General features: G+C 33.7%; 2 protein-coding genes across 2 annotated transcripts in view; both read left to right on the forward strand.

Moving 5' to 3' along the window:
* Positions 1-3,602, forward strand: part of LOC145668510 (sodium-coupled monocarboxylate transporter 2-like) — a 90,826-nt gene extending 87,224 nt beyond the window's left edge. The window contains exon 12 of the mRNA XM_081736479.1: positions 2,788-3,602. Coding sequence (XP_081592605.1) covers positions 2,788-2,862 — 75 coding nt within the window. The 3' untranslated portion in view covers positions 2,863-3,602. The remainder of the gene's footprint in view (positions 1-2,787) is intronic.
* A 2,029-nt stretch (positions 3,603-5,631) lies between these two features.
* Positions 5,632-13,851, forward strand: part of LOC145668511 (sodium-coupled monocarboxylate transporter 1-like) — a 50,669-nt gene continuing 42,449 nt past the window's right edge. Inside the window, exons 1-3 of the mRNA XM_081736480.1 lie at positions 5,632-6,132; positions 6,862-7,085; positions 13,432-13,591. Of these exons, the coding sequence (XP_081592606.1) occupies positions 6,127-6,132; positions 6,862-7,085; positions 13,432-13,591 (390 nt within the window). The 5' untranslated portion in view covers positions 5,632-6,126. The remainder of the gene's footprint in view (positions 6,133-6,861; positions 7,086-13,431; positions 13,592-13,851) is intronic.

The raw sequence follows: 13,851 nt of genomic DNA on the forward strand, positions 1-13,851 counted from the left end.
AAGATAGTCAGTGTGAGGTCCCAGACTTCAAAGTTCGTCTGATACATGCAATCTAAATGTAGTTCTGTCATTAAATTTTTAGCAGCTTAGCAATGGAGATGTATTACATTGGCTAGCAGTCTATAACGAAACACAGTATCAAATATTAATTTTCTCGAAACTTCGATTTTCATAACATCACTTATTTGAGCTACAATTGTAATCACACTAAAACTGACGTGTTAGGAGATTAGTTATACATAGTTTTAATGTTTCAAAGATAATAATCTGAACAGAAAACATGATTTCATAAAATCTTATTCAAATTCTTGAAGGAATTAACAAGTTAGAATGAGATAATCTTCGATTTTTTTTTCTGAAGACGCTACTAAGTGACGTTTTTCAAAATTGAGAATTAGTTTGATTATACTCTCGTGCTTAGAAACAAATATAAGAAAAGAAAAAGAAAAGTAACTAAAAGAAACTAAACGTTAAGAATATCTCTCTACGAGTTAAAAGTAAAGACTCTTCATTGTTTGTTTAACTACAAATATCTAAGTAAAATTTTCAAAGCCAAGAAGAAGCTGAATTGCTTTCATAAACTACGGAAAGGGTTTGCACCACAACAGGTTTCTCCTATACTTAATTTAACGCTCCACATTTAGAACAGCAGGCTGATGGAAACAAGATTAATGAAAATGAGTGAGTATAATTCAACTTTGAAATAATATTGTGCAATGGGACAGAAGAACCCTTAGATAAGCTATAAACACAACATTCAGCAAAAACTCATACGGGATGGGATCTAGGTCGTGATTCGTTGCAAAATAGACGACCACTCAACTATTGATTTATAATGTCCCCTTTGTTTACTAAGAAACAGTTGAGTTTGACCAAGGATATCCATTGCCGCTCTCTTATTTACGTCCCTATTAAAATTTCAATCAATCAGAGTGTCACGATGCCTCATTGATGAAGCACTAACTTCTGGAACGTGGGTCCCTGATTCGATCCCACCTCATTTCAAGTGGTTTTCCGATTGAAAAACTGTATGCGTGGATTTCGTGATTAAAAAAACATTGCATGAGTCTTTTCCAGAATTCACCCATTTCTTTTCAGTTTCTTCATTTCACCACTTAGGTTGGTATCATAAGTATCGTATCTCTTGGCCTCGGAGCGTAACCATGAGACGTTAAACTAAAAGAACTCTGATCAATCATCCTAAATTCGCCTGAATGTTCCTTTGAAATAGTTCTACCTGCTATTAAATTTATCCAGTGGTTCTTACTCTCAATGCCTTTCTACGAGTTAGGATAAGCCCTAGATTTTGTTAAAAAGATGCTCCTGTATAAATTACATACTCTTCATTTCTGGAGTGTCTTACTAATTTCACTAATTTTTCTTAACCTGACTAAGATAGCAATGCCACATAACTCCCTCGAGGACGTCCATAAGTTTGACTTGAGATCACTTCACTAACTAATGGTTTATTTTGAGTTTAATATCATTGTTACGATACTTGAGACGGAACTACTGATTAAACTAATATACAAACCACTTTTTAAGTTTTTTATCCGGAAATATTTATGTTCACCAGGAACAAAACCCTGACCACTTCACACCGTGAAGCTTAATAATAATAACAAATTGACGAACTTGTTTTTGGTTTACATCCATATTCAACGTTGAATTAAAACGACGGAATCTGGTAGATATTTGTACTCCTCCGAACCAGACCGGAATTCAATCAGGTGTAGTTGGAAGATGTATGGACATCATCAAGATCATCTTGTACAAACCAACTCTGATCACAGTATTTTATCCCCAAAAGAACTTTATTACTGGACCACATCACAAGCGTAGATGTAAAATTAATAATCTTCCAAACTGTATGCTTTCGTAAAGTATTATCATTTCCTAACATGATTCCATTGCAAGAGTTATTTCACAATTATTTATTTACGCCTCTTATTGTCTTAATAAACCTAGTAATCAGAGACTTCAAAAGCAGGGAATATATGTTAATCGTAAAATGGTATCCGTTTCGCGCGAGGTGTCCATACTATGACTTCAGACGATTATTTTATAGTACACATCTTTCCTGTACCCTGTAAAGCATAACATGTAATAATATTTAAACATTTTCATATCAGTTCGTTCTGACGAGTAACGATATTAAACTACCTTTCACAAAAATAGTTAATACAATTGAATAATGTACCAATACAATAATAAATCAGTGAAATGCTAAACATTATATAACTTAACATTTCAACTTTGCTAACTTTTTAACAATCAGAAACCATAGTTCCAGATTAATAAAATAGCACACAGATGTTCAGTATGTACACGGGGCAAAATATAAATATCTAACATGAAATTAGTTAGGCAACAACACCTTATTACTTTCATAACGGTCGCAAGTGCTGGAAACAAACCAACGTTAAAAGACATTACCTTCATTCATGCTTTATGCTTTATCTCTTTTTCTCTGTATCTGGGTTAAGACCAACTCTTTTCCTTCGCCTTTGTATTTCAGGAGTGATTAGAGTTTAGAAAATTCTTTATATTTGAAAATAATATTCGTTACTAATCTAACCAGATCTCCTTCTTGGCTGAATGATTAGCTTTGGTATTAAACTAGGATTCGAGTCCCTTATGAAGCTCTCCTGGATTGAATCTAATGGTGAACTATGGTTCCTATTCCAATACATGTCTATACTTAAACGAGATGTTTGAACTACGCGTAATTATTGCTTTAATGTAATATTTTAGTAGATCTTAATGTAATTCCTTTTGATATTTTAGGACGTGCAAGTGGGTGCTGCGTCAAGTACAATGAACAATCAAAATACAACGGAAATAGTCCCTCAAGCAACATAGAGAGTGATGAGCAAACTCTGTGTACGTTTGAACATAGAACTCAATCAGTCTGACGCAAAATTGCACATGAATATTGCAACGAAATATAATTAATATTAATGATGGTGCAACTTTCATATGCTGAGAAAATGAAATGTCCACTCCTGCAGGAGAGTTCCTTGAGAAATCAGGGAGTAAGAAATTAAACATAAAACAATTTAAATTTCAATCATTTATGTTTTTGATGCCGCAGAGTGAAAGGAAGTAAAAATGGTGATAATACTAATTATTATTATTATTAAAATAAAGTGAAGGTGCTTTGTGTCACAGAAGTGAAAGTGACAATACATCTCAGTCATTTTGACCAAAAATTACTATAGTATTTATTAAACACGTTTGGAATAAAACGTACTAAATGATATTCATGAGTGTAGAAACAAAAGTATTTATATGTAAGAAATTTATTTATGCATTCGTGAACTTTGTTAAGGATGTATTTCAGAAGAAATTTTTCATTTATACGCCTGTATTGTATGTATATTGTAGAGCGGTTTAATGTTTACTGTTGGTTATGCTACCGTTGTTATTCTACGACAAAAGTAAATACCATATTTCATGTAACGTATCTACATTTATATAAATTATCTATTTCATGTGCTCCATAGTTTTTGTCGCAGATTATACCAGTTTCTGCCCTCACTATTTTATGACAACGTGTATAATTTGCTTTCAGATATCTTGTTCTGGATATAATCTAGTGTTAGCAGTGAAGTTTAACCCACAAATCAATGTGATTCCCACAAGTCGGTTGTAATTTAGTTATTTTTTCTCATATGTGAAGTTCGTTACAAAGTACTTTGTATTTTGTTTATTTATAGTTCTTGTACAATTTTTAAACCTAATTTCTTACCTCCACTATGACAGACATGTGCTTGTATGCTAGTAATGAAAAATACACAATAATAGGTTGGCAGCACATGTACCGATTTCTCTCTTTCAGAGATCTGTTAAATTTATTTTACAGCCAGGAAAATGGGGTGCCGCAGGATGAGAGACAAAATGGAATACCAAAATGTGATTGATCCTCACCTTCAAGGAAAATCGATAAATGACGAGATGACAACTCTGTATGCCCATCTTATGATACATTGAGTCGCCGAAAAAAAAGTAAGTCGCACAAGCCTACAGCATGATCAAAGAGGTTGTCCCTTGCCAATAAAACCCAAGTGGTTTGGGTAAAATTGAGCAGCTAGTGCTAAAAGATAAATGTGTTGACTGTTAATTGTTTAAATAGGGAGGTTAATACCAATACGGTATCCTTAAACACGATATAATATAAACAAAATGACAGCAAATGGGTTCTCCGATTGTTGACACCTTTTCAAAAACAGTATGTAATTTACACAAACATTTTGGAATTATACCGCAAGAATAATAATGTTTCTGTAAACAAATTATTGAGTACGGATAAATTCTGGGAGTAAACGTTTGACCCTGAAACTAGAAGATTTAAGTAAAAAAAATGGGAACACCTACCCCACCCCCAAAATACTAAAGTCCAGCATTCTTCCAACGAGGTCGTGTTGTTCTTGGTTTGGGACTATATAGATATGCTCTTAATTGATTACTTATTAAAAAAGGACCACAATGAAAAGAATAAATTACCGAAACTTGCTGCATTAACACAAGATGCCATCTAAGCAAAGAGACGAAGTTTGCTTTAGATAGGTACATTGCTGCTAGCAGACAATGCACAGTAACACCGAGCAACAGAAACATTCACTGTTGCGCGGGAATGTAGTAACGAGCCTTTGTCCCACCTAAAATCCGTTGGATTACTTTCTCTTCTCAAATATGAAGAAACATTTACTGAGTAGGTGTTTTACGGATGTCATTAATCCGATGCAAATTAGGATTGCCTCCAGCTCTACAGACCTTTATCCAGATAGTGTTATTAGATTGATCCATAGATATGAAATTTAAACCAATGCTAGGTGAATATATAGAGAATGATGCGTCGAAACGAAATTGCAGATCCCTAGCTCATGTCTATCATGGTGAGGGTAAGAATCTCCTGATCACTTTTTGTAATTGTATTTTGTTATAGAAGAGACACTAATGTTATAAGAGTTATTATTAAGTAAAATATAATTTATATTATATGATGATAAATATATTTATTATCTAGATATACATAAGGCTAAATGAGAATGATGAGTCTTACTTTTTTGCTACATCAGTTCACGAAGGCCATATATGATAGATATAATGCTTTTGTGTCATACAGCCCCGGCGTCTCATGTTCAAGGCCAATGAGCGGTCAAGAATATGATAAATTGTGAGTATCATCAATTTTAACTTATTTAGTATATTATATTTACGCTAAAGAAGTTAAATTCAAAAAAGAATATATATATTACTTGCATATCCTGTGCTTCTTATACCCTATACAATATGAAATATTAAAGCATCAACCGTATGAGTGTATGCATGTTCAGCCCTAAAGTAGGTTCTAACCCACTTACCCTAATGTTGATAAGCCAGTAGAATAGCTATATGATGGTTTGATGCCATCCCTTGCGGTTCAAGAAGAGTTAGGTAATCTGGAAATTTAGAACTTAAATTAGCCATAAGGATTAGACATTAGGATTAGAGATATCACATATAAAATGAATTGTGTAATCATGGCTTCATTACCGACGTATGCTAGTTGCTAGTTCTTGTTTTATGCAAGAAAATTTAACTTCTGCAGCTAGGTGAAACTTACATATATTTGGGTAAAAAACATTTCAGCAACTAATTATATATGATTCTTCAATTTATGTTCTACTCCATAATAAAAATGTACGCATCCAGATGCGTATAAAACGATGCTTAAAGTTCTTTCTAATTTTGTACATGTATATATGAACTTGTAAGTTGCTACTGTTTGAAAGGAAACTGCATATCATCCTGAAACATAACCCGAGTCAACACAAATAATGTAATCACAAGCTGACAAACCATATAAGGGATTCAACAGAGACTAACAATATCCTTTTATCAAAACCACTGTATACAAACCAACGCGATCTTTCACCTTTGTCATTTTTTTTACCACAAGCTTTTCAAGAATCATGTAATATGGTTTAAAATAGTCCAGAAACTTCTACTATATACGTTCGGCTAGTATCTTCCGTCTGTGAAAGTCTCTAAGAAATGTTGAACTATGTCATTGAAGTAAAACAATTTAAAACAAGTTGATAATCAGTTACTCGTACACTGCAAAAGTATTTTCAACTTGTGATGGACGTAAGTACTTTATTTTATATTTGTACAATCATCTTTTTTTTTAAGAAGTGTTATCTTTGAAACCATTCTATTTTTGAAATGATTAATGATTTCTGTTGAACAAAATAACTACAATTTCATTAACATGTTGATTCAACTGAAATACTTATCTGGGAAAACTTGAATTTGCCTCTATTACAAAATAAATAAAATAAAATAAAAATATTATATGTTAAACCCTATCAAGTCATTTAGCCTGATTTTGTTTGTAATGTTTCTGGGATTTAAGAATATAGTTTCAAATTTAAAACTCGGAAAAGGTGAACTCATGCTAAGAATATTCGCCTAACAAGAAGGTAAGAAATTTGCACTTAGAACAATACATGAATTGAAAAATAATTTTAAAACACTTGAGCAGTATGTATTGATTTCGCTTATGCAGTCTTTATGGTGAAATTTGCTTCAATTACTATACTCCGTCTTGAGACTCCTGATCTAGGCTGAATTCTGATACATTCTAATAAGTTTAAATATTGTTAATTGGAGTTTTAGTTTAATGTTAAATTTTCCTCATTTATCTTTGAAAAAGTGAATATTAAAAGACTTATTTTTAAAAGAAAAATATAGCATGTAGTTTTTTATAAATTCCTTGTTTGAAATCATGACATTAAATGTACTATTTCATTGTCTCGGGAAGGTCAAACACAACTTACATTATATTCATATTTCTTGCTCGTTATCTTTTTCTAGACATTACAAAATACTACAACACAGTCCATTTCTCTGGAGGACCTGAGTGACGTCCTCCGACGATTTGGTTGGCTAGATTATGTGATTTTTATTCTCCTTTTATTGGTGTCTGGAGCTATCGGAGTCTATTATGGATTTATTGGAAAGCGACAAACTGAGAGTGATTATCTCATTGGTGGAAGACAAATGAAAGCTCTGCCTATTGCACTCTCTCTAATTGCAACGTAAGAATTTTAGAACTTCATTTCTTTCTCTTATTACATCTTCTTTAAGAAAAGAATATATCAATAAAATTCAGCTATATATTGCTAATTTAAATGTTAACAGAGTAGATAGAAACTTGGTGTCGTTGCACCTTAAATTATTTGAAATAATATAGAGATCCCTGTAAAAACACACGTTTTGTAGAACTCAAAGTAAGATATAATGATAAGTGGTTCATAATTGGTATGACTTATAAAACGAAGCCAAAGTGTTGAAAGCTTGGAAGACCAAAAGTACACAACCAAGTTGACACATACCTGATCATTACGTTGATTTCACAACCCACTAGATTTTCCTGCTCCTCCTCATTATTCCACCTTTTACTCACAGAAATAATTCCAATTTGTACTGACGTGTGAGTCAATATTAAACAGTCAAACATAGAACCACGTCTGTAATTAAAGGTCAAGCTACCCTCACAGAATGTACCAGTAACTATTAACAGTTTTGCTTCTATGTTTGTATGGCTACGACGCTTCCAGCTTCCTGGGAAAATAGTGCATTAAAAAATATATCAGTTAGTAAGAAACAAGACATTCGAAATTGGTGGAAAAAGCATTCAATTTTAAGACAGAGCTCTTCCGTGGCTAAGCGGTTAGCGTACACGCCTTTGGCCTGGGAGACCCGGGTTCGATTCCCGGCGGGAGCTCATGTGGTTCGGATTCCACGTTAATCAGTAGGTCCACGTCTCATATAGCCTCGCTGCTGAAAGGGACGCTAAACTAAAATCAACTCAATTTTAAGACAAATACTACATTTATTAATCTTGCTGCGTGGAATTGTTACAATAATACTTTAAACAAGAGCTCTTTTACTCAGATCTAAATAATTCCTGCAACACACACAAAATAGAAAAGGTATAAAAATAGCTTATCATTGTTATCATTGGGTTAAATTGCAATAAAGTTGCATACGCGCCATAAAAAATATACAAAAACATCAATATGAAAAAATATATATATAAAAGCGTTTATAGGTAGTCTTACTTCATGTGGTTCAATTTTATATTCTAGCGCGTAGAAAACAACACCAAACGTGAGTAAATGAACAAAAACGTGGTTTGTTCTAGCCTGTATTGAATATATTTTGGACATATAATTGATGTTTATAAATATTCTATAAAGGTTACCAAAAAAGGTCTGTCGTTTTTTGTGGAAGTCTGGGTTCAATTGGCCCTCACACCGTGAGTTGAATTGGAATGGACATAAGGCGAGGGTCTGTTGTTACTGTGGATATAGCCAACATACTACCTGTTTGTGGCAGCTGTTACGCCATGAACTTGCGTAAGGACAGAGTGAACATGGCACCTCCACAGAGCGTCATAAGGGCAAGTATGTTCTACGAGTTCAAGTTGAGGTCAAACGGCGCTGCAACGGGGCGGAAGATATGCCAGGCTTTTGGTAAGGGTGTCGTAACTACGCAGACAATGCGGGGGTGCTTTAACAAGTTTAAGGACGGTGACGAAACACTCGAAGACGCACTACATGCCGGAAGGTCAACACATTTACAAAATGATCTTCAGGCAACAATTGAGGCGAACAGTGGCCAGACATGAGAGGAACTGAGACTACAATTCAGTATGAGTGGAAAAACCATTCAATAGCGCCTCCATCAACTTTGGAAGCACTACAAGTTGGATCGGTGGTCCCATATGATTTGACTCTGGGTCAGAAGGCAATGCAAACAGACACCTGTGTTTCTTTGCTGTCTCGTCTTTGGAAGGAGCCATTTCTGGACAGGGCAAATCCTTAAGTTTTTCCGTCCCACGGTTATGCCGGTTAGGCTAAAGGAGACGGTGATGATTAGAGATGAGTGAATTGGTGGAATGAAGAAAGTGGGAGAAAACGGGAGAACCCCGAGAAAACCCACGAGCACGGTGTTTGTCCACCACAAAGTCCACACGGCGTGAGCGGGGATCGAACCATGGACCCCAAGCACCGGAGGTGAACGCTCTACCGCTGCGCCACCGCGCCTCCTCTTTACAGGGTGTTGACATGTGATGTAAAATGGGTCCTGGTACGAAGCTTCACGTTGCCGTCATCATTGGTTAGCATCCCATGAACCGGTTTCAAAACAGCTGAAACCAGCACTGCACCAGAAGAAGTTTCTCCTGTTTGATGAACTTTTAGTGGCATCGTGCATCGGGAACTGCTACATGCTGGTCAGAGTATCAATGCAATTGTGTACTGTCAGCAGTTGAGCTGTGTTCAAGAGAAACACGAAAGTCTGGAGTTAGCACTTCAGAATCGCAAAGGGATTTTCCTGTTACAGAACAATGCTAAGTTTCACGTGACTAGATGATCCGGGACATCATTATATGCCTTGGATGGGAAACATTATTGTGTCTGCAATGCGACAGAACTTTCTTGGTTACTTATATATATATATATATATATATATATATATATATATATATATATATATATATATATATATATATATATATATTCTCTTCTAATTAATTCTTCTGATTGACTTTTAAGAATATCTAGATGATGATTCTGAGAATCGTAGTTATGTCTGTGGGTTATCGTCCTCGCCGTCAAAATCAAAATGAAACATTAGGTCTTCCAGTACATTCACTGTTTGTTCCTTATTCATTTTGATTCATCCATGTACGAGGCTTGGCTAAAACATAACGGGACTGACAACCTTGCCAGTAGGCTATACTTGGAGCAGTGGAGTGCACATGTGCACACAGCAACCTTGAACCTTCAAGAGAATGATATACGTAAGTTGCGACTCTTAGTCGAGTTTAGTTTGTGAACAGCGATTGAAGAAAGACGTGTGCAATTGTGTTGCCGAAAGAACGGCAAATGTGAAAATTAGAAGCACATTAACTTGAAACTCCGTGTGAAATTAAAGAAATCACCGAGCGAGTGAGTGAATTTTATGAAGGATGTGTATGCTGATAACACGAAATGACGTATGCGAATGTTTGAGTGGCACAAACGGTTCCGCAAGGGCTCGAAAGCTCTAAGGATGATAAAAGACCGTGTCGTCCTGTCACAGCAACAACAGAGGAAAATGTGTCAAAAAAGACTGACATTGTCCAGAAAGGTCGCAGACTCAGCATTCAAATGAGAGTAACGTTCATAAACGGTATAAGACTTTAGGTGTTGTGCCGTTTAGGTCTTGTGCTACCAAATGACTTTTAGGTGTTGTGCTGTTTATGTCTTGTGCCATCAAATGATTTTTAGGTCTTGTGCCGTTTAGGTCTTAATCTATCTTAAGTATTTCAATTAAATTTCTCAATTACTAGCATGGCGTCAGCCAAAACAGGATTCTTAAAATTTAACTTTCTTATACTAGCTTCAACTCGATTAATTTACAAGAACGAGAATTTTAAGAAGTATCCGATATGAACAGTGTATTTTTAGTGATATTCTAGATCAATATTGCCAAATATACGAAGCAAATATAACCGCAGAAATATGAGATAATAGAAGGTATTTAAGGGATATGCAATATCTCATGCAAACAATGGGTACTGTAAATTATTTTAGTATGAAAGTATTTTATTTGGAAATATCAGGACATCATTTTCAGGTACACAGTAAAAGTATGAAATATTTTGCTTGCTTTATTCTTAAATTCTGTTAGCTTCAATTTTAGAAGCGTGTTACCATTCTTACTTATATTTTATGTTATATTTAACTAGTTTCTCAAAGCATCTGTTGGCAACATTGTTTAGAAGTTTCTTCCTTGTATGCTTCGACGCTTGTTACCTATTCTACGTACATATTATTATTTTAGTTTTAACGTTTGTAAAAGTATATTACACAATCGTACACATTTAATATAGGTTTGAAAATATAGGTAATGAAATCATTACTTTTTAACAGATAAACGATTTTTTGATGTATACTGTCTTGAATTTTTATCAAATTCAACTCTTGATCATAATTATCAAAATTGATATTTTAGATCATATCTGAGAATATTTCAGAACATGTCTAAGCAATGTTCTCCGAGGTCTAGAAAACAAATGTTAATATAAATTCAATTTCTTAACTCCACTAATTTTATGCAGGTTTTCAAGATGATAATTTACGTTAAAGATAATTATCCACTTGATTATATTAAAGTATAAACAGATCTACCATCATTATTTCTTAGCCTATTGATCTACATGGGGAGTTATTTTTCTGTTTTCCTTGAACTGGAATTTTAATTATTTTATTTCATTTGCTTCATCTTCAAGCCCAATTAAGTATCTCTCGCTTACTGAAAATGAGTTTCCATTTATATACAGCAGTGGCTCTCAACTTAATTCTTATCACGACCCAATTTTATCACATCCTCGTACCAGCGACCGCCTTATAATTTCTAGTTTCTAATAAGCTTGTGTGGGATTTTAAATACACCTATTGCGGAGATCTCACGTTATCCATCTATTTTCTCTAATAGTAGAACCCATTTCTTGTATATAGTGGATAGAGTAACTTCCTTAAAATCGAATGGATTAAAACTAAATTTAGTCAGTTCATTCATATTACAAATATCGAATCCAATCAGTCATACTGTTTCAAAATGTAGGTAGTTTGAAAATTTTAAAACTTCACAACTTCCTTAATTTTGGTTCATATGATAAAAAAAATAAAGTGATTTTTGATTTTGGTTTAAAAAATTGGACAGTTGTTAAAAAATTACTGAGTATTTCAATCTTCGAGAGGCTGCCACTTTGAGTTACCTCATATTGTTGTGAATTTTTTATATTGTTGTGTATGTGCTCAGTATCACCAAAAACGGTTGGAAACAACTTCTTTACATTTAAAATTTGTTTTAAAAAAAACTATTCGCTCACACATACGTGTGCAATTGTGCAAAGAACAATAAAGGATCCTAAACAAAAGCAATCCCTTTTATTGCCGACAGATCGACAGATTATCGTTGCGAACCCCATGAAACCCTGATATACAGTATATATATATCCTATTTCAATTATATAAAAGATAAGATTTTGTATCCCAAGAAAACGACCATTTAAATAGCAAGGTAATTTCTTCATCCCCCCTCTTTAGACCCCTAAAATTTTAAAAATATTCACTTTTGGCAATTTTCTTGTCGGTTAATCTTAGAAGGCTATAATCGTGCCAAATTTCATCGTTCTAATCCTGCCGGAAGTGCCTAAACATTTTGGGGTGTAGAAGACATCCCATATAAATAACATGGGAAAGATTTTTCGGTTCGGCTTAAAGCCACACTACAGTCGGAAATTTTTATTTCTGATGATTTGCTTAGGTAACGCTAACGAAAACTTACAAACATATCGATCTCGAGTTTTTATTCCAATTCTAAGTACCTAAAACATGAGATTATAGGTCAAAAAAAAAGTCACATTTAAATAATACCTGGGAATTTTTCATCCCCTCTTTAGACCCCCTAAAAGTTAAAAATATTCACTTCTGGCAATTTTTCTGTGGGTTTATCCCGAAAAACTACAATCATGCCAAATTTAATCATTATAGCCCTTCAGGAAGTGCTCAATAATTTGGAGGTGTAAAAGGTGTTCCATATAAATAACATGGGAAAGATTTTTCACTTCCCCATAAAACCACTCTAAAGTTTGAACTTTCTATTTTTACTAATTTACTTAGGTAGTGCTAACGAAAACGTACAAGAATAACGAATTTCAAGTTTTCATTTTAATTCTAAGTACCTAAAACATGAGATTATAGATCCGAAAAAAGTTCCATTTAAATAACATAGGGAAATTTTCCATCCCCTATTTACACCCCCCTAAAAATTAAAATATTAACTTTTGGGAATTTTCCTGTCGGTTAGTTCCGGAAAGCTACAATCATGCCAAATATAATCGTAGCCCTACAGGAAGTACTCAATAATTTATGTCATCTCATGTAGTTTTATATATATATAATATGTGTGTATAATGAAATTCCAGTTCATTACAAAGGAAATGCAAAAATGATTCCCCATTTATGTCAATGTGCTAGCAAATATGGCGCAGGTATCCAACATCGTTAAGAATCTCCATTAAAATTATTTTATCACTCAATACTTCATTTGATTTGCCGGTGACAAAATGCAGAGGAAGGTACTTCTCAACTACGGGTGAGAATGTTACCTTAAACTTGATATTCCAATAAATTTATCAACTTTTTCCCGAATTACAAAAGTCATCGTAACTATTGCTACAAATAACAAAGTAGAGACGCTTTTTTAAAAGTTTCGTTTCTAATCAATAGTTTTAAGATATATATTTATATTACTTGTGATTATAGTAGATTAAACAACTGACTTTCGTAGAAAATGTATTGAATTAAAATTTTGTTTTAATTTCAGTTTCATATCTGGTATTGGTTTAATTGGTGTTCCAACAGAAACTTATATGTACGGAATGTCTTTCTATCTCTCTACGATACCCATGATTATTGCAACCCACATTATAAGCTACGTTTATCTTCCTGTCTTTCATGGCTTGCAGTTAACATCGTCCTACGAGGTAAGGATATAAGAAAAAGGAGAAAACATTTTAAAAACTTGATACATAGATATACGGTAGATATATTGCAATTTCGAGAAATATACATCATCATTATAGAGTTTTATTTTTCTTTCTTAATTTAATAACATATTTAAGGCACTCATCACTTTTCAGTTTTCCATAAATTTTACCAAGATTAGCTTAAGCATTAAATTCACACTAGAATTTATATTCCTTAAAAGTAGAATTTGCTGTTCTTAATAATCAAAATCTCGTCA

This window comes from Thermobia domestica, chromosome 13 (genome assembly GCF_964235325.1).
Source record: "Thermobia domestica chromosome 13, izTheDome1.hap1.1, whole genome shotgun sequence".
NCBI lineage: Eukaryota > Metazoa > Arthropoda > Insecta > Zygentoma > Lepismatidae > Thermobia > Thermobia domestica.